The sequence below is a fragment of the Bombus terrestris genome, chromosome 12 (genome assembly GCF_910591885.1).
Source record: "Bombus terrestris chromosome 12, iyBomTerr1.2, whole genome shotgun sequence".
Lineage (NCBI taxonomy): Eukaryota > Metazoa > Arthropoda > Insecta > Hymenoptera > Apidae > Bombus > Bombus terrestris.
This window is the reverse complement of record NC_063280.1, coordinates 12,103,993-12,121,239: the sequence shown is the minus strand read 5'-3', so window position 1 is coordinate 12,121,239 and position 17,247 is coordinate 12,103,993. Positions and strand designations below refer to the sequence as shown.

The 17,247-nt window shown below is 53.6% G+C and overlaps 1 protein-coding gene and 1 long non-coding RNA gene across 6 annotated transcripts; both read right to left on the bottom strand.

The window, feature by feature from the left end:
• Window positions 1-75: 75 nt before the first annotated feature.
• LOC100645806 (growth factor receptor-bound protein 14) lies at window positions 76-17,069 on the bottom strand. 5 transcript variants are annotated; one of them, XM_003399913.4, is made up of 12 exons: window positions 15,240-17,069; window positions 14,625-15,058; window positions 13,779-13,969; window positions 13,515-13,674; window positions 13,311-13,441; window positions 12,799-12,885; window positions 12,564-12,698; window positions 4,348-4,581; window positions 3,937-4,038; window positions 1,387-1,655; window positions 1,210-1,303; window positions 76-1,148 (listed from the first exon to the last, which is right to left on the bottom strand). In XM_003399913.4, exons 1-12 carry the CDS (start codon window positions 15,248-15,250, stop codon window positions 822-824), a joined length of 2,175 nt encoding a protein of 724 aa, XP_003399961.2. In that variant the 5' UTR covers window positions 15,251-17,069; the 3' UTR covers window positions 76-821. The 5 variants fall into 5 exon arrangements, with proteins under 5 accessions (XP_003399961.2, XP_012170125.2, XP_012170126.2 ...); XM_012314735.3 differs by having other exon boundaries at window positions 16,229-17,069; XM_012314736.3 differs by having other exon boundaries at window positions 16,545-17,069.
• On the bottom strand, window positions 6,437-12,557 carry LOC125386070. The gene is made up of 2 exons (XR_007225911.1): window positions 7,209-12,557; window positions 6,437-6,974 (listed from the first exon to the last, which is right to left on the bottom strand). It is a non-coding gene; the product is annotated as an uncharacterized LOC125386070 (long non-coding RNA).
• Window positions 17,070-17,247: the final 178 nt, after the last annotated feature.

Here is a 17,247-nt window from a genome sequence, read left to right as displayed (position 1 = left end):
GACACGATGGGTCGTCTACGCCGAGGCGTTTCCCGCGAAAACGAGGAAGGATCAGAGAAAAATAAGCCAACCGTCTTCCGTTGTTGATTAACTTTTATTGTTCTCCGCCCGAACGTCGAGATCTCAGGGAACGCGACTCGATCGTCCGTTCTGCTACCGTTCGTACAAAATATATATTTTATCGTAATTTGCATCGATAATGATCGTCTTAATATTAACGTCGTTTTGCGTAACGAGCGCCAACTCTGGCGGGTATTCTCCGCTCTGTCGTCGCGCCGCTGGCTACGCGTTTGCTCTGCGTTACTCGTAGACGAGCTCGCGCGCATCGACGAATCGATCCGTGAGAACGTGACAGGCGCGTCTGTCGGTGCAACCGTCGAGGCGCCGGCTCGAAACATCGGGATTGATCAACCGCTATCAAAGCCGATTTTCGAAAAGCCGGCCATCCTCGACGAACGAATCCGTTCGCCGACAGCGACGAACCGCTCGCGAGAACCGCAGAGAAACGCGACGCCGCGACGCTCTCGGCCCCTTCGCCTAAAACTCGCGTCTCTCCTTCGTCCGTTTCTCCTTCTTCTTTCTCGTGTCTTCGAACGCTCTCTCTTTCCGCCGGACGGCTAGCGACGCGATTCGCGCTACGGATTCCACTTGCTGTAGCTGCAGAGGCACAAACTCCAACAACCCGAGCGCGCGGATCGAACGTTCGCGTCGCCGGAGCGATACCCGTTCGCGATACCGTTTGGTCGAGAGGCGTGATCCAGCGAACAATGGGTGGCGACCAAACGCTCGTCGACGCTGACGGGCCGCTGGAATTCCTATCCTCAGATGCTCTTGTAGCTGACGGTGTACGACGAGGCAGCGGCCGCGGTGCCTTCGGCCATCGTGCCGTCGGTCGCGGCACCGAGTCGCCGTCGATTGAGCTCGGTCGGCGACGGCGGTGAACCACCGCCATCCTCCGTCTGCGTCAACGCCATCGGAACCGGAAGCGGCAGCACTTCAGGCACGCCGTTTTGCACGTAGTGGGTCAATCGCGTGGGCAAGCAGCCGGCGTTCAACTGATAAAATTCGATCAGCTGCAGCAAGTCGTAGAACCGGGTTACGCCTTTGTCGAGGGTGTACAGCCAGCAGTTGCATCGTTCGTCGAAAACCTGTAACCAGCGGAGATGTAAGCTACGTCGATCGCGAAACATCCGCGACAACTCTACTCACGGGTTGAATTTGCGCGTGAAACACCTTCTCGCTGTACTTGTAGGTGAGCACGTAAGCGCCCAAATTGCTCTTGCTCTCCCGTACCAGGAACACGCTGAAAGAACACGCGAAACGATAAGGCACTGTTTTCGTTCCGTTTGGAAACGAACGCGACTCGGAAGCGAGAACTCGACTTACCCGTCGACCGAACCCTGGTCTCGAACGATCGCCGCGGCGATATCTCTCTTCAGCCCTCTGTGAAACCACGGTTGCAAAACGTGGATACCGTCGTCGAGTCCGTGCAGTCTAACCACCGTGCAGCCCGGCGGCGGTCTCGAGAATGGCCTCCAGGTTCGTCGCCAGTTCATACCCTCGCTTTCCGCGATGTTCTTCGCTTCCTTCGGGTCGTCCACGATTCTTCCGACGCTGCCGGTAAAATCCATGGCCACGCGAGATCGCACCGATTCCTGCGAACGCGACACTCTGTTTTACAACTTTGGATCGCCCCGGAACGGACGGAGAGGCCAAAGCCACGAGACCGCGAGCGATCCCTCTCGTAACGTCGCCTTCTCGTCGTGCAACGAAAAGGAACGAGCGCGCGTAAACGCGTCACGGGGTGATTACCGAGCAGGAAAAGTCGGAGAACGAGCGGAGCATGGATCGAGACAGGCGGGAAAAGATCGCGTCCGCGCTCGCGAACAACGACCATTCGAAGAACGACTTAAAAAGCGGAGAGAGAAATCGCAAGACGAAGAGGGGATGATAACCCCTGACGCCTGTTGCTAAGCGAGCATCGAGCGGTGCGGCATGGGACGAGACGAGACGATAGGGGACCGGACCAGACGTCCAGCGACACGCGGATTTCGCTCGGAATCGGAATATCAGGTTTCGACTCGGTCTCGTTTCTCGCTCGAGGGGATGCCGGTATGTTCGAGCGATCGAGCAGTTCCTACCGATACGAGACTCGGCTTTCGATCGGATTCGAGTAGCCGAGAGAGACGAGCGTCTTCGAACGGTCGAAGCACCGCGCGTTGTTTATACCTCGAAATAACCGAATGAGACGTTACCCTGTGATCTACGCGGAAAATAACAATACAATAATGGGAATAACAGCTTGTTCACTCGATCGTAACGGAAAAGAAAAAGCCCTTGACACAAACAAAAGGTGTACGCGCCGTTCGATTCTTTCGGCTACTCGACTCGGTCTTTCCGAGTGCTCGACAACGGCTCTCTGTTCCTTCCCGTTGGGACGATAGTCCTCCTATTGCGCGCGACTATTCGCCGCGTTCCCCCAAGGTACGTCCTCGTCGATACTCGACGATGTTCGTCACAGGGGGACGACGCGAGAGGCGGTACTAGCTTATGTAACGACGCCGCACCTGCGCCCAATGCCGTTACGATATTTCCACCGAACGGAAATACACGAGAGTCGAATGTAGGTCAACCGTGCGTTTTCGTCGACGGACACTTGCGAATGGCAGCCAGGCGAACGACGATGCAACGACAAGCGCGACGATTCCTTCGGGAAAGGAAGACACGATCTTACGAAACGAGACACCGCTGTTCGATTTCGTAATCGGCGACGACGTTGGCGAGATCGCCTCTTTTTTTACAGCTGCGATAAGCAACGAGCTACGTACTTCCACCATGGCCGTGTCGAGACGAGAGTGGATACGAGACGAAACGACGATTTGCTAAATGTGAGAAACGAATTGCGTAGGATTGGCCAAGTTAAGCGGCAGCGCAGACGCGCGGAAACGAAAACGGGATCGGTAGCGAGTAATCCCCGTGGCGAGAGGGTCGTCCAGCAGACTAGCTGGAAACCGGGTGACACGGCGCGACGATGCCTTGGCGGTGGCAGTCGGAGGCGGTCGGTCGACAGGGGAAAGCAGTGGAGAGGGATGACGTGCGCGAGCGTGCCTCGGTGTTTCGGTGGGGAGGGAGGACGAATCAAGAACGTCAAGATCCCGAGAAGAAGAGGCAGCAGGCAGCAGCAGCGGCAACGGCCAACTTCCGGATCTACTCGGCACCGGCAAGCGATCGATCAACGTCAGGTAGTCGATACGGCTGTCGCGCGGTGGATCACGAAACGCGACAGAGAGACGACCAGTCGTCGAACGTTGGCGGTATCGATTGGCGCGACGCGTGACGCGTGCACGACACGGCCATCGGCTGACGAGCGAAAGACGCTGCACGCGATACTCACCGTACCCGGGTCCGTGGTCGAAGAGACGCACGGCGACGTACCCGTTCTCGCTCGCCTCTACCTCCTAGATGATCGATAGTCGCCGCGTAGCAACAACTAACCGCCTCGGGCTTTTTGCTCGATTTTCGAAACTCTGTTTCGACGCGACCCGCTCTCGGCCACTCTGCCGCCTCCCACCCTTTCTCTCCTCTCCTCTCCTCTCTTCTCCTCTCCTCTCCTCTCTCTTCTCTCCTCTCCTCTCCTCTCCTCTCCTCTCCTCTCCTCTCCTCTCCTCTCCTCTCCTCTCTCCTCTGCACTGCTCTTCGCTGGTTCCATCGCGCCCCGCTCCGCTCCGCCTCGTCACGCCTCGCCGCCACCTCTTTACCCCGCCCGCTCTTTTCGCTGCATTTTTTCCCCCTGGTCGAAGATGGAATCGCGGATCGCGAGCCGCGACTAACCGCGCGTCGCGATGCAACCTCGATCCGAGATGATGCGCCGATCGTTTTTTGCGGACGCACGCGCGATCGGCGAAAACCTGCGGCCAGCGAAAAACTTCAACTCACATTGGATACGTTGTAGTTGACGTATCGATCCTTTGGGCTGTCGGTTTGCTCGCACTGTTTGTTCTTAAATGCTCTGTAGTTTTCCCTGAGTTGCTTGCCGTACTGTAACGAAACGAAACGGATTAATGCCAGCCAGATTTGATTTGCGGAAAACGGTCGCGAATCTCGCGTTTTGCTCGAAATTATCTGCCTCGGTATCGACCAACGGCAACCGCGGCCGATGGAAACGGACCTGCAACGCGCCTGCAAACAACGAGACTTTCTCGATGGTGACAAGCGTGCAAAGAGGCAAAGGGGTTTTTCCCCGTGAAGCAACGGGGTGAAGAAATAGAGAAGAAGAGGCGGATCGGACGGACGAGAGAGAAAACGGAGAAGGAAGATAGGAAAGACGGTGAAAGAACGTTCGATTACCTTGGCGAGCCTCATGGCCGTTAGCCAGCAGGCGCGGGATTTTTCACTGTGAAAAGCGATGACCTTGAGTCCGGTTTCTCCACGCTCCGCGGTGATTTTGGATTTGGGGGCGGTGCTGGTCGACCTGAGACAGATGCCCCAGGGGAAGGGCGCTCTGTATCTCTTCCTGGCGTTCGTGATCTTGTACACCGCGTAATCCGACAAGTGGGCGAACGGAAACGCTCGTTCGCTTTTCTGAAATCGAAATCGAAATCGTTTCGTCATCGTTCGTGTCATCGTTGCCACGACATCGATCACTCTCGTCTTCCGTGCGGCGAACGCGTCCTATCTCGACCAATCGATCCTCGATTCGTCGACCACCGGTTCGTTCGTAATTTACGATCGTCCGTTACGAGAGACGAAGACGAATGCGTTTTGCCGATTCGAGGAGAAGAACGACGATGATCGAAAGGCATCGGACGGCAAAGACGTAGCCGGGATCAAATTGAAACCGGTTTGCTGGAAAGGGTAACGCCAGAAGCGCGCGAGCACTCGCGATTACAGAGATAGAGAGGCGACGAGCGACGAGATTCGCGTTTCGTGCGGATAATGTTCCGTTGGGTCCCTGTTGGTCACGTGCGCCAACGTGCAACCGTCGCATCGTGTCGGACGATAAAGAAAAAGATACGAGCTTATCCGAACCAACGAACGGTGGCAACTGGAAGTTACGGCCAACGATCTGCCAAGTTTCAGTTTTTAGATAGTCGGATCGCGAAAGATTGAACGCGTCACGGACGAAGGTGGGAAAGAGAGAGTTTTACGGATAATACGAACGAACGACTGTGAATCGGGTGTATGTGGGCCACGCCGCCGTATTACGATTACGATAATAACGCGAGAACGTGTAACGGTAGAAGTTCGTGAAAGGAGAAACAACGGCGAAACGGAGTAGCGAAACGCGGCACCGAGAAAAGAAAACCGCGAGTAACGTGTAGACGGCTAGCCGAGTAATCGGGAACGGATTAATCGGAGCCGAGTTAATTTTCCAATTTTTTCGAAATTCTTGCGTGTCTTTCGTTGCCTCCTCCTATATAGTATATTTCGAACAAGATTCGAACTCGACGCGAGACAGCGAATTCGAAAAAAGGATTGCAGGATGCTCGAACGTAATTGCTGGAATTGAGTTTTGCGAAACGTGCGTTGTGAAATAAACGCCACTTTTGACGCTCGAAGGATAGCTCGCGAGGACGATCGGACGCCAGACCACTTGATTTCGATTAGGTAAACAAGTATCGCTGTGCGATAGGTGCGACGTTACTCTATTCATCGCGATTCGCGCGAAGCTTGCGTTTCAACGGTTTCGATGGAATTTGCAAAAATGGCTTATCCGAATCTTATCGGCTATGGTGGCACGACGATTATGACGATACCGACCGGCGCCACTGCCGATGCCAATATCGATTTCGAAATCGATGATCGTCGATGGAGACGCCGAATCAGAGAATGGAAAAATAGACGAACAGACGCATATAGGTAGAGAGAAAATTGGACGAGGCGATCTCTATAGAAAGCGAATCGTAACGACTGAATAACGCGGTGAGTCTCGGATCGCGCTATTGTCACTTTTCTAATACGAAGCTCCGCGTCGTGTTTTAAAACGAGGGGATTTCGGCACCGGCTCTGGTCCGATCGGTCGTTAACGGGGTCCGTCGTAAATTATCATCGGAACCTACCCTCCGCTCGATACTTTCTCCTACGTATATATGTACGCTCGCTTCTGCTCTTTTTCCCTAACGAGAGCTACGAACCAAACTACGACGATATCCGATTCGATTCATCGTTCGTACGCAAATCCCAACGGACTTTGATTGGTTTATCGTTGGCATTCGAGATTCTCGATAAATCGCGTGTTCTCGAATCGAGCGTGGATGGTCTCGTTTTCTAGCGGGTCGCTATCCAATCTACTAGCAAACGATCATAGTTGGTTGTTCTATGGAGTACCGTCGTATCGAGTTATCGCCGATCGACCGACAACGAGCAAGTACGAGCGTACACTCGCCGAAAATATCGTTTTCGCATCACCGTCCGGTCGCATAGCGTTTTCACTTACCACCCGAGCAATGTCGAGCCACGGCAATTCGGCTTTCACGCTCGAAATCTTCGCGTAAATCCAAATGCCAAGGGAACTGGATTTCCGATCCGGCCGGTGGAAATCGACGATTTCGACGGTGAACTGGCGATACGTGTGTGTCGCGCGAACCAGCTATCCGTTACGCGATACCATCGTGTCCTTTCCGCTCGGAAATACCGACCTATCGTACCGATCGGATTTCATAGCGCTTCGCTTACAGTCGTTTCTCCTTCTTTTTCTTCTTCCCTTCTTCCTTCCTTCCTTCCTTCTTCTCTTCCTTTCCTTTCCTTTCTTCGTCCTCTCTAGCCGTACCTTTTCCTCCGCTTTCCTTTGTTTTAAAACACAAGATCCGTTCTTTTTCCTTGGATCGCAACCGCGAGAGTTGCTCGTCGTCGCGACCGAGCAGACGAGCACGGAACCAAAATCACGCTCTCGTTCCACAAAATTCGTATCCTTGCCAACGATTTCTCTCGCGTCTTCTCCTCCGACTACGCGACAACGACGCGAACGAGGAGGCCTGCGAGAAAAGCGAGAAGCGGAAAATCAGATGGATAGACAGAGACCGGCTAGCCGACGGGCAAAATAAAGAAAGAGTGAGTGAGAGAGAGAGAGTAGTGGGAGAGGACAGAGGGTGAGAGAGAGAGAGAGAGAGAAAGAGAGACAAGGGATGTAGGATGGGTAGGTGGGTGTAAGAACTGGACGGGGAGGAACGAGCGATGGAGGGGTGGCACACAGAGACTGAAGCGACTACCGGTAACGAGCAGACTGCGCGACGACGCTAATCGCGTTCTTTCGTTCTCTCTTGTATCTCTCGGAACGACGAGCGTTCCGATCGACCGTCTACGGTCGACCGATGCAGTAACGAGATGGCCGATCGCGCGATTCAAGCAACAAAGTTAACGCTGATAGTGTCAAAGAGGTAATAGACACACGCGCACATTACCCTTCGACAGTGTCGAAACGGCGACTGACGACTGACGGAAAGGTTTGTCGCTTGCCGGTAGCCGCCTCGTGCACGGAGACGAACAAAGATCCGAAGACTGCCGAACGATTCAACGAACGCGACCGAACCGACCAGTCAGCTGGTTTCCCGGTGGTCGCGGCAGACTGCATCGGACGTGCGCTGCTGCGCTACCTCGCCTCTTTCGTTCCCTCGCGTTTCGATTACGGTCGTTCACGAACTCTCCCGAATCAGCTGGCTGCTGCCCACCCCCGTCTTCTTCGACCCCGATCTTGTGTTCCAACGAATAAGCAGTTCTCTCTCTCTCTCTCTCTTTCTCTTTCTCTTTCTCTGCTCCCTCCCTCCCTCTCTTGCCCCGCCGATTTGCCTACGCAGCCGACCGTTTGGATGCTCGCCTTTACACGTTCGACGACGTGTTACGTGTTTAAAATCTCGCGATCGTTCGTCGAGCGAACTTGAAATCGGCAATTTATAGCATCGTGGCAAACTCTCGAAAATTCGACGGTTTCTGGAGCTTCGCGAAGCCTTACGGATGCGAACCGTCGAATGGTAAGGGCGTCGAGGAGGGAAAGCAGGAAGAAGACACGAGTGTCGGCCGTGGTAAATAAATCATAGCGTGCAAAATGACAGAGTCCGAACCTTCTTCCGTCTTCGAACCGAATCAACGAACACTCCACGTCTTTCGTTTTTACTCTATCGCGTTATAGGTATAAGTAGCATGCCTTCGGAGAAGGAAATCAAAAGTATGCCTAATCGTCCAATACTTCTTTCGAAACTTCGTAATCGACCACCGCTTTCGATTCGTCGAAGAAAAAAGCACTTTGAAAAAGGGAAATGACCTCTTTCCTTTGCCGGTTATGATTTTCTTTCTGTAGTATCGCCATCTTTTGTACTTTACCAAGACGAATCGTTACGATAGATCGGTAAACTGAACTGGAAAACTAGCGTTTCGTTCGCGAGAATGCCGGCGGCTGCGAGAAACTTTGAACAAATCGATCGATCGACGGTTGACGAAATGAATATGTGGCAGCCGCGTGCCATCGTTTGCCCGTTCGTTCCTTCTCGTTCGCGTCTTTTCGTTTCGTTGATGACGATTGGTAATCGATCGTTGTTACGGTTGTCGAGCTTGTTGAAAAGATGCGCTTTTAAACGAAAGCCAGTAAAAGGAAATAGGAACGAGAGAAGGAAGGAGGAAGAAGCAAGGGTCGCGTATTTCGACCGATGACACTAAAAACGACGGTTACGCGGTTGGAAAATCCACACCTTTCGGCCGTGTGCCAGAAGACGAAGCTCGTTTTACCTCGAGTACACCTTAACCCAGAAAATTCGTTGAAATATTCGAGTCTCGCGAAGAGGAACGAGATCGATAATGTTCGTTTTCGGATTCGCGATCGAATTCGTTGCTTTCGAAGGCGTAATCGGCGCGACCTTTCGCCGAATTCGACGAAACAGCCGCCAATACGATGAGTGTCGAAGCGAACATCCCGTTGCGGGCACGATCGTTTCGGTCTCGCACCGTAGACGAGAAAGGGGGAATCGAGCGTGACGTGAATCGGTTTAGGTTAATCCGAATTTACACTGTTTCGTTTTGGAGGAGCAGCGTAATCTCCGGTCTACCAGTTCTGACAAATTAATCTTCGCCGCGACAAAAAGCGGCAGGGAAAATTCCATCGCGCGAATTTCTTCCAATTAAGATTTCGTCGCAAAGTTGCTGAAAAAAGATTCGAAACGTGCGACAACGAACGTAATAATGGACGAGGGCGCGTTGCGTCGACCGGATAGCCGAGCGGCGGCAACAGCCACGGCGCAAAGAATCGATCTCGCGCGTTCAAAACGGATCAGCGTTCGTTATCTCGCTCAACGACCGATGCTCGAAATCAGACGTTCCGTTCTAATTTCAGGTTGCTGAAAACGTTTACAAGTTCTCGAGCATAATTTAAAAATAAATCGATTCGAGAAACGAAAGTTCTATTTGTTTACATTTCGTTCGTTACTTTCGTCGTTAACGTTGATCGTCAATGATAATCGTCGGCGTCGTGCTTCTATATCCCTTTGCAACGAATATTAAGAGAAATGTAATTGTCATTTCGTTACTAGACAATTAAAAATTTCAAACGACGATACAATTACACGCAGTTATTTCGTGCTCTGTATCGTCGAATTCTGATACCTTGAATACTTTTAAAGCTTTTCGCGGCGCCTGTAACAACTTTGCAGATTGTTTGCAAACTTTGTTTCTCTCTCTCTCTTTTTCTTTTTACAAGCAACATTTGCGAAGGAACGTCGTGCGCTAAACGTATACGACTCGTGATCGAGCATGGTTGCAACAAGTTTGCGCGATAAAGTCTGGAGTATATAGGTTCGAGGGACATACACGTTCGATCGAACTGGCATTGTTTTCTCGCAAATATCGTCACCTTTGGAATCGACTGGTTTTTGCCTGGCGACAACAGTAGGGTAGAGTTTGCAACGGAGGATCGAGGGACGATCGCGTGTCGGACGACGAAGAGAAGGATGGAAACGAAAAACCACGAACCACTCTCGTGGTGCGTTACGCATCGCGAACGCGAACAATGACGTGGATGCAACGGACATCGTAATATCGCGCGCGCATTGCGAAAACGTATTGTGTTTGGGCAACACCCTGAACGAGGAAACGGTGTAGCAAGTACGACGTGCCGGACGGCGAGGAAGAGGAAGAGAAGGAAGAGAAGGGAGGGGTAGAAAGAGAGAGAGAGAGAGAGGCGGACACGGACGAAAGGAGAAGAAGAGCGTAGCGCGAACAACTTGAAATTAGAAACGCGCGCTGGCAATTTTTCGAACGCGAACCCATCTTGGACGAAAGAGACTCGAACGATATTCGAGGTCCGCCGTTGGAGCCCATCAGGGGATCGAATATCGTCGCGAAACTCGTGATTCCGAAACCGCGAACGGTTCGCGCTCGAATCCGATTTCCGACTAGGGTGGTGGACGCATCGACCACGTCGGACAGACACCGGAGAGGATAAAAACGCGTTTTCCTGTCCGATCCGGAAGGAAGACGGTGCGCGATTCGCCTCGATCTTGAAATCGTCGTTCGTTTCGCTTCGGAATTTCCGCGAAGCGAACGACCGAGCGGATCGATCGGCGGAAAAAAACTAGAATCGCAGAGATCGGAGAGAAACGGAAGAAAGCAGAGTAGGATGTGGCAGGACGGAGAAGCGGTGGATCGAGCCGAAGCGGAAAAAAAGCCGGCAAAGGACGAGGCCGGCCAACACCGCGCGACAAAAGAGAAAGGAGGGAAACGCGTGGAAAATAAGAAAAGAACCGAGGAGCGTGGAGGAAACGCGCGGAGAGGAGGCGGAGAGGAGAGGAGAGGAGAGGAGAGGAGAGGAAAGCGTAGAGCGGCGTAGAAGAGAAAGGAGAGTGGAGGAGGTGGAAGGTGGTGGAAGAGGAAGCAACAGAAGGCAGGTCGACGACCCAGGGAGCAGCGTTCATAGCAGAATAGCTCTTTTGCCAGGGCGAATGTGTGTCAGCCCCGACTGATTCGCCGCCGTGCCACGGCGAACTCGACGAACGGTTTCGAATCAGCGACGCGCGGATCAAACCGTGCCGTACCGTCTCTCACGAGCCGTCGTCTCGTCTCTGTGCTCGTTCTCTGGCTAGTGTCGGCCACGTATTCCAAGCGTCGGAAATGACGCGAAAAGCGAAGAGATAGAAGAAAACGGGAAAAGGTGGAGAACCGATAGGGAGAGAGGATCGCTGTGGTGAGAGTAGCGAGACGACGACTCGGCGTTCGTAGTCGGTGAAAGCAACTAGGAAAGCGGAAAGCTTCTTAGAAAGGCGTACGTACGCGGCGAGCGCGTCGGGCGCGTTTGAGCAACGAGTTTCGTTCTGCGTCGGACGGAGCTGGTGTCGTAGCTTTCAGGAACCGATGTTTCTGCTCGCGAGGATTTGCACGCTGGACGCGTAGTTCAGAGGCTGATGTCGGCCGAGACGAAAGACAGAGCCACGCGCATCGATCGTACCTCCGTCGATGCCGTATAGACGCGGCTGGGAACGAACGCTCGAGTATCGAACGTCGTAAGATCGACGTCCTCGACAAGCTACTCGCGAAGCGCGAATGAGACAGCCGTGATCGGCATAGCAATGATTGACCGCCGTTGTACATGTAGCGGCAGTTGCGTTTTAGAGTAAACTTTCTATTCACTGAAATCCACTCGCGTGGAATTCCTTGGTGCGGGTCGTCGCGCGTGCACGTTCCCGCTTATCGTGCCGTGTTCTCGCCGTTTCCAGCTTCCTCCTGTCTCGTCGGTTTAACGTTCGCGCGTCAACGCATTGTGACGTCGAGGCGACGTATCGAACCCTGCAGAAACCAGGCGTGGAACGCGCGAGACGAATCGTCCCGTTTGTCGATTCATCGGCCCCTTGACGTTTCCCCTTGACCTTCTTTCGCGACACTCTCTTCTCGCAGTCCCTTTCGACGCGGTCGCCACGGTCGTTGATCCACGACTCTGGCGAGCGACGATCTGGCTAGAGTCGTGGAAATACGTAAACGCGCGTAAACGTACGTATTCCCGAGGGAAAGACGAAAGCGACGTTTTACCGCGCGATCCTTCTGCGTACGATGCACGTACTGGTTTGTCTTTGCGCAGTTTTTCATAGGAAAATAATAGGAAAAGAAACAAAGGAGCGGTAAAATGTCGCTCGTGCGCGTTCAGACTCGGGGTCGATTTTTTTCGTCTCGTTTAAAACGCCGATACCGTCCGCTACGACGGATAAGCGAACACCCCTGTGTTATCGGCGGCAAGAATGTTCGTCGGAACGGTACCGTGTCGTATCCGTGCCGTATAGCGAGGGATAACATAAACGCTGCTTTACGCGAACGCTATCGCTGTCAGCTGTTGGCGCGGTAAACCGGCGAAACGGGTTTTTGGTGACTCGCGTCGGTTCTACCCGTTTGCGGTTATTCCGTCGCTGCTGTCGCGCGAGTCCGTCGACGTTTCAACGGTGTCCGGTGGTGGTTACTCGATATGGAGCGAACGGCATAATCGCGCGTGTACCACGCGTTCGCCGCGCATCGATCGCGCCTCGCGAATCCAACGAACCAACTATCCGATAATCTAAGAGTACAGCTAGACGCGTTTCACCTTTCGGCTAACTTACCTTTTTCGCGTGGTAGAGCTCTCCGTCTCGAAGAAGCAAACAGATCTTCCTCCAAATGTTCAAGCGTCCGTTCTGTATCCACGCTAAACCGAATACCTCTGGACATTCCGCTATCTCTTCGTTCTCCAGATAGTCCTGAAACGTCGAAAGGGAATCGCTGATCAAAGAATTACGAGGGAACTGCGTGCGCGCGACAAAGTGCGTCGACTGGAAGATCGATCGTATTTCCACTCACTCGTAATGCCGCTTCCGTTTCGTCCAAGGCGTGCCAGTCTTCGGCGAAAACGGTGGGAACGTCGATCATCTCGGTGGAAAGGAAGAGCTGCAACGCGACACTCGTTTACGTCGTCGTTCGTATTTTGCCAACGGATACGCGAATCGCGAGCACGTGGCGCGAGCAAAAGCACGCGTCTAAGCGTTTTGCGTTTCCGCCGTGGGATAAGAACGGCTCTCGGAGGCAGCGACGCGATCGCTGTCGGTAATAGGCGGTAATAGTCGGTAACAGTAGGTCGAAAGCCGTCGAGCAACTACTGGTCGAGTTATCGATGAAATTGGCGCGACAGCGAACGGCCGAAGCAGAATGCGCAGGGAAGCGCGCGAACTTTGCAGTTTCGTAACGCATCGTGCGATACTACGAAAGCCGGTGTTTGTCGTTTCCGTGTCGATTAATCGATTAATCGAAAACCGACGAAATATCGTAGACGCATCGTAGCGATACGAGCTGGCAACTTTGACTTTCATACTGACCTCCGGATCGTGGAAGAACTCGTACTTGAGGCAATCTTCGCGAAAGATAAATTTCCGTGCGCGCTCCGCGGAAAACGTTTTCGTCTCCCTGTGCACAGCCAAAATGTCCTCGTGGTCCTCCAAGGCGCGCTCTGCAACGGTTTCGTAACTCGTGAAAGTCGTTACGACGGCTGCAAGGAGAAACGATAAACGACGGATACCGACCTATTCCTAGCTCCGGCCATGTCTCCACGATCGACCAGTCCACTCCCGCCGTACTTCTTTTCGCTTTCAGAAGTTTGCACAAGTCGATGGCACGAAGATCGTGCTCGACGATCACGTCGTAGCAAGCGTCGTCGTCGCAGTAAAAACGTAATTCCTCCGTCTATGCGTTACCGGCGAAGAGGGTGCCAGAGGTAGAAAGAAAAAACGTCGTCAGTGTTTTTTTCACGCCACTTTCGACGCCACTTTCGTTGTTCGTCCATTTACCTGTTCCTCGTCTTCCTCGCTTTCGTCCGGTCGCGCGAATCTTTTTGGCGTTCGATTTCTGTTCATCGATCGGTAGGCGAGCTCGAACAGATTCCTCCTAGGACTGAGTCGTTGATACCGGCTGCACGTGGATGGACCGAGAAACTGCGCGTTGTCGGCGTCCAGGCAGGAACACATCCTTGGCAGCCAATCTGTATAGAACGCGTACGAACGTGAACCAACGTCGCGAATCAAACGAACGACGAATTTCTATCGGCTGTTTCTCTAGACGCGAACGAATCGCGAGAGAACGAAGCGATAGGTTGAAAAAAAAGATAAAGAAACCGACGGGCGCGATACCGGGCAAATGATCGTATTTACGACGTTGGTAGAACACGACTGACGGAAACTTTAATCGTGCCGCTGTTACTCGCCAAAGGACGGAAGGAAAATTTATACGCGTTACGAGTATTCGAGGAATCGGTGATCGACGGAAAATCCAACTACGCGTTCCACGTTGCGTATCGGTATTACGCGTTTAGCGCGAGTCCGTCGACGAAGGTGAAACTCTGGCGTCGACCGCGAATACAACACGTACGTGGCAGCTTTCGGTTTGAACAGACGCGCGTGCTTGCCAGCGATTAGCGATGCATAGCTGTCACGACCGTTGCAAGTGCAAGTACGTATAGCAGGGAAAAATCGCTGCAACCGCTACTCGCTCGGTTGTCGCTACTCGCGCTTACGCGATTTCACCTGTTTTTCGTTCGTCTGACACGCTGTCAGAGCGTTAGGAAGAATGGCGATCGGCGAGAAACGTCAGAGATCGGTAATCCGTCGGAAGGCGAACATCGAGATCGTTCAACTTACCGCGAATGTTGGAACATCGTCGACGAACAAGAGAGAACCAAGTGGAAGAGGCATAGCGTTGTCTGTCACAGACGGAATCGTTACGAGTCACGAGATCCGTGCATCGGTCAAGCAAGGCGACGCTGTAAACGCTTTGCTCGTTGTCCGTCTCGACGCGCAAGCTCTCCGACGATGCGGTCGCCGTGGTGGTTACGGCCGATTCGAGCGTCGGCGTGCTTCCGATCGAGGATATAGCGGTTAGCGGCAAGTCGATGGAAACATCGTGGATTTCGACGGTGGGTTCCATAGCGTCGGGAAGTCGGCGTTTCGGGTCGATGGACGATGGATCATGGTGCGGATAACGACGATAAAGGGGGCGGCCGGTGACGGAATCGTGGTCGCCAGCTTGCAACATGGTATTCGAGAACGCGACGTTTGCTATCGTGTCACCGATTCTGAAACAAACGAACGAATCGTAGGCGGGTTAGTGGAAGAAGCGGGTTTCGAGCTCGAGTTGTCCTCGTCGTCGTGGAAAACGTGGGGCAAGTCTGGCGTTCGATTACCGGGAAATGAAACCGTTAAGATAAGCGCGCGGTCGAAGACGAAGCGGCTCGAGGTCAACATATACATACTTACGTGGCGTTCATTCCGATTCGTCTTGTGCGTCATTGTTCGGCTCGCGTTACGTCACGATTCCTGATATTCGAAAGAAAGATCGATTCGGTCTCTAGTTGCCGTATGGTTGCACGAACCTTGTACGTAGGATCGTGGCACGACGCAACGCGGCGCAGCGCGACCGCCACGGGGCCGACGATCGCTCGGATCCTCGTACTCGCGTGACGAACGCGTGCACGCCGCGAGTTAATTCACGGAGCATTTCGTCCAACGTATCGCACCGCTGTTTCAAACGTACGGGTACTTGTCCGGCGTTTCATCGACATAAAACTACGTAGCGCGTGAGGTCGATCGCGATCACGCGATCGTTCTCGCGACCTATCGATCCAAGAAGGAAACAGAAGTAGAGCAAACGAGAGAGAGAGAGAGAGAGAGAGAGAGAGAGAGAGAGAAAGAGTTTAGCAGCGAGAGCCGAGGCAAAGGTGCGAGATCCGCGATACGAAATCGAGAAGAGCGCGATCGGTAGAGACGCAGGTCGGACGAACGTATACGAAAGCGATCGATCGACGTCTATGCTCCAGTGATTGTTCATCGGTCGTCCATTTTCGTACGGCTGCCGAGACGCAGCAAGGCTAACGAGGGTTAACTCGACTGTCAATTGACAGCGCGTGTCTAAATTGGCAGGTCGATGGTAAGCGCGCGCGCGCGCGCGCGTTCGATCTCGGTTTCGACTCGGAGAGAGACGCGCGTACACCTATGCGGCGCGTTCGAGCGCGAAAACAAAGCGAAGAAAGAGAAGAAAGAGAAGAAAGCGAAGAAAGCGAAGAAAGCGAAGAAAGAGAAAAAGGATAGGAAAGAGAGGAACGAAAAGAAAGGAAAGAAGGAGGAAAGGACGACTCTCCGTGGAAATTCCGTCGGCGTAATACGCGATGATGTAAATTCCTCTCTCGTTTTCTCGACTTTGGAGCCTGTCGGTTTCGCGGTCGTGGTTAAGCTCGCGCGCTAGTTACCTTCTCTCTCGGCGACTCCCGAACTCGTGCGAACGCTTTCGAAACAGTATATCGTTGCGATGAACGCGTTCCTCTCGAACGAAGGAGGAAGAAACGAGGCGCGAGACGATTCGCGCGTTCGACGTCGTAAGAAAGGAGAGGCGATAAAGAAGGAGACGCGTCGTAAAGCGGATGGAGAAGGAGAGGGAGCGGGTGGGTGCACGATGACGATCGTTTCGAGTGGAAATTGTCGAAATCGCGGTGCGCGCGTGATAAAATCCGCGTTCCGTTGGCCGACGAGAAAAGGAGGCGTTCGCGGGTCGACTTATCGACTTACGTCACACGAAGATACTCGGAGCCAGCCGCGCTTCGACGAACTCGCCTTTTTTCTCTATCGTTATCGCCGTTCCCACGGCTTATCTCGGTAAATCGTTGCTCTGGTCCGCGTCGCAGCGTCGCATCGGCGCTTCTCTCGATCGAACCTCGTTTCGCCTCCGTTTCCGTTTCCGGTTCCGTCTCGTCGCCTCGACACCGAGAACAGCAGCCTCCAGCGCGGATACGTCTTTCGCGGATTCACCGCGGATGCGGCCGGGCCGCGAAATACCTGCGAAGCAGCCAAGCGAACGCGAATGGCCGTGATCGCGGTCGCGGTCGCGATATTTCGACGCGCGACGTCTGCGATTTCCGACGCGCGACTGACGATCTGAGAATCGGTCGCGAGCTTGACGGAGCAGACTCGCGGCGCTCGCTAACCGAGCGAAACGCGACGCGCGCGAAACGAGCCTCGCGAGTCGCCTTCCACGCCACATTGCCTGCTTTTTCCTCCATGCGGCGGAATCTTTCGATTTCTGGTAGCAACGAAAAGGTGAGGAGGACGCGCAAGATGGTGCAACAGCGGCGGCGGCGGCGGCGGCGGCGGCAGTCACGATAGACGCCGACGGAGACACGCTGGCAGAAGCGCGGCGCACTCGCGCGAGAATTCGAGACGGAAATAGCAAGGTCGACTTTGTCTAAAATTATTCGACCGGTTGGCGAAAGGG

Excerpts from the sequence above, each read along its gene's own strand:
- LOC100645806 (XM_003399913.4), bottom strand. Across the intron at positions 13,442-13,514 it reads ATGGCCGGAGCTAGGAATAG|AGCGCGCCTTGGAGGACCAC; the intron begins GTCGGTATCCGT and ends AAACCGTTGCAG. Across the intron at positions 12,699-12,798 it reads AAACGGAAGCGGCATTACGA|GACTATCTGGAGAACGAAGA; the intron begins GTGAGTGGAAAT and ends TCGACGTTTCAG.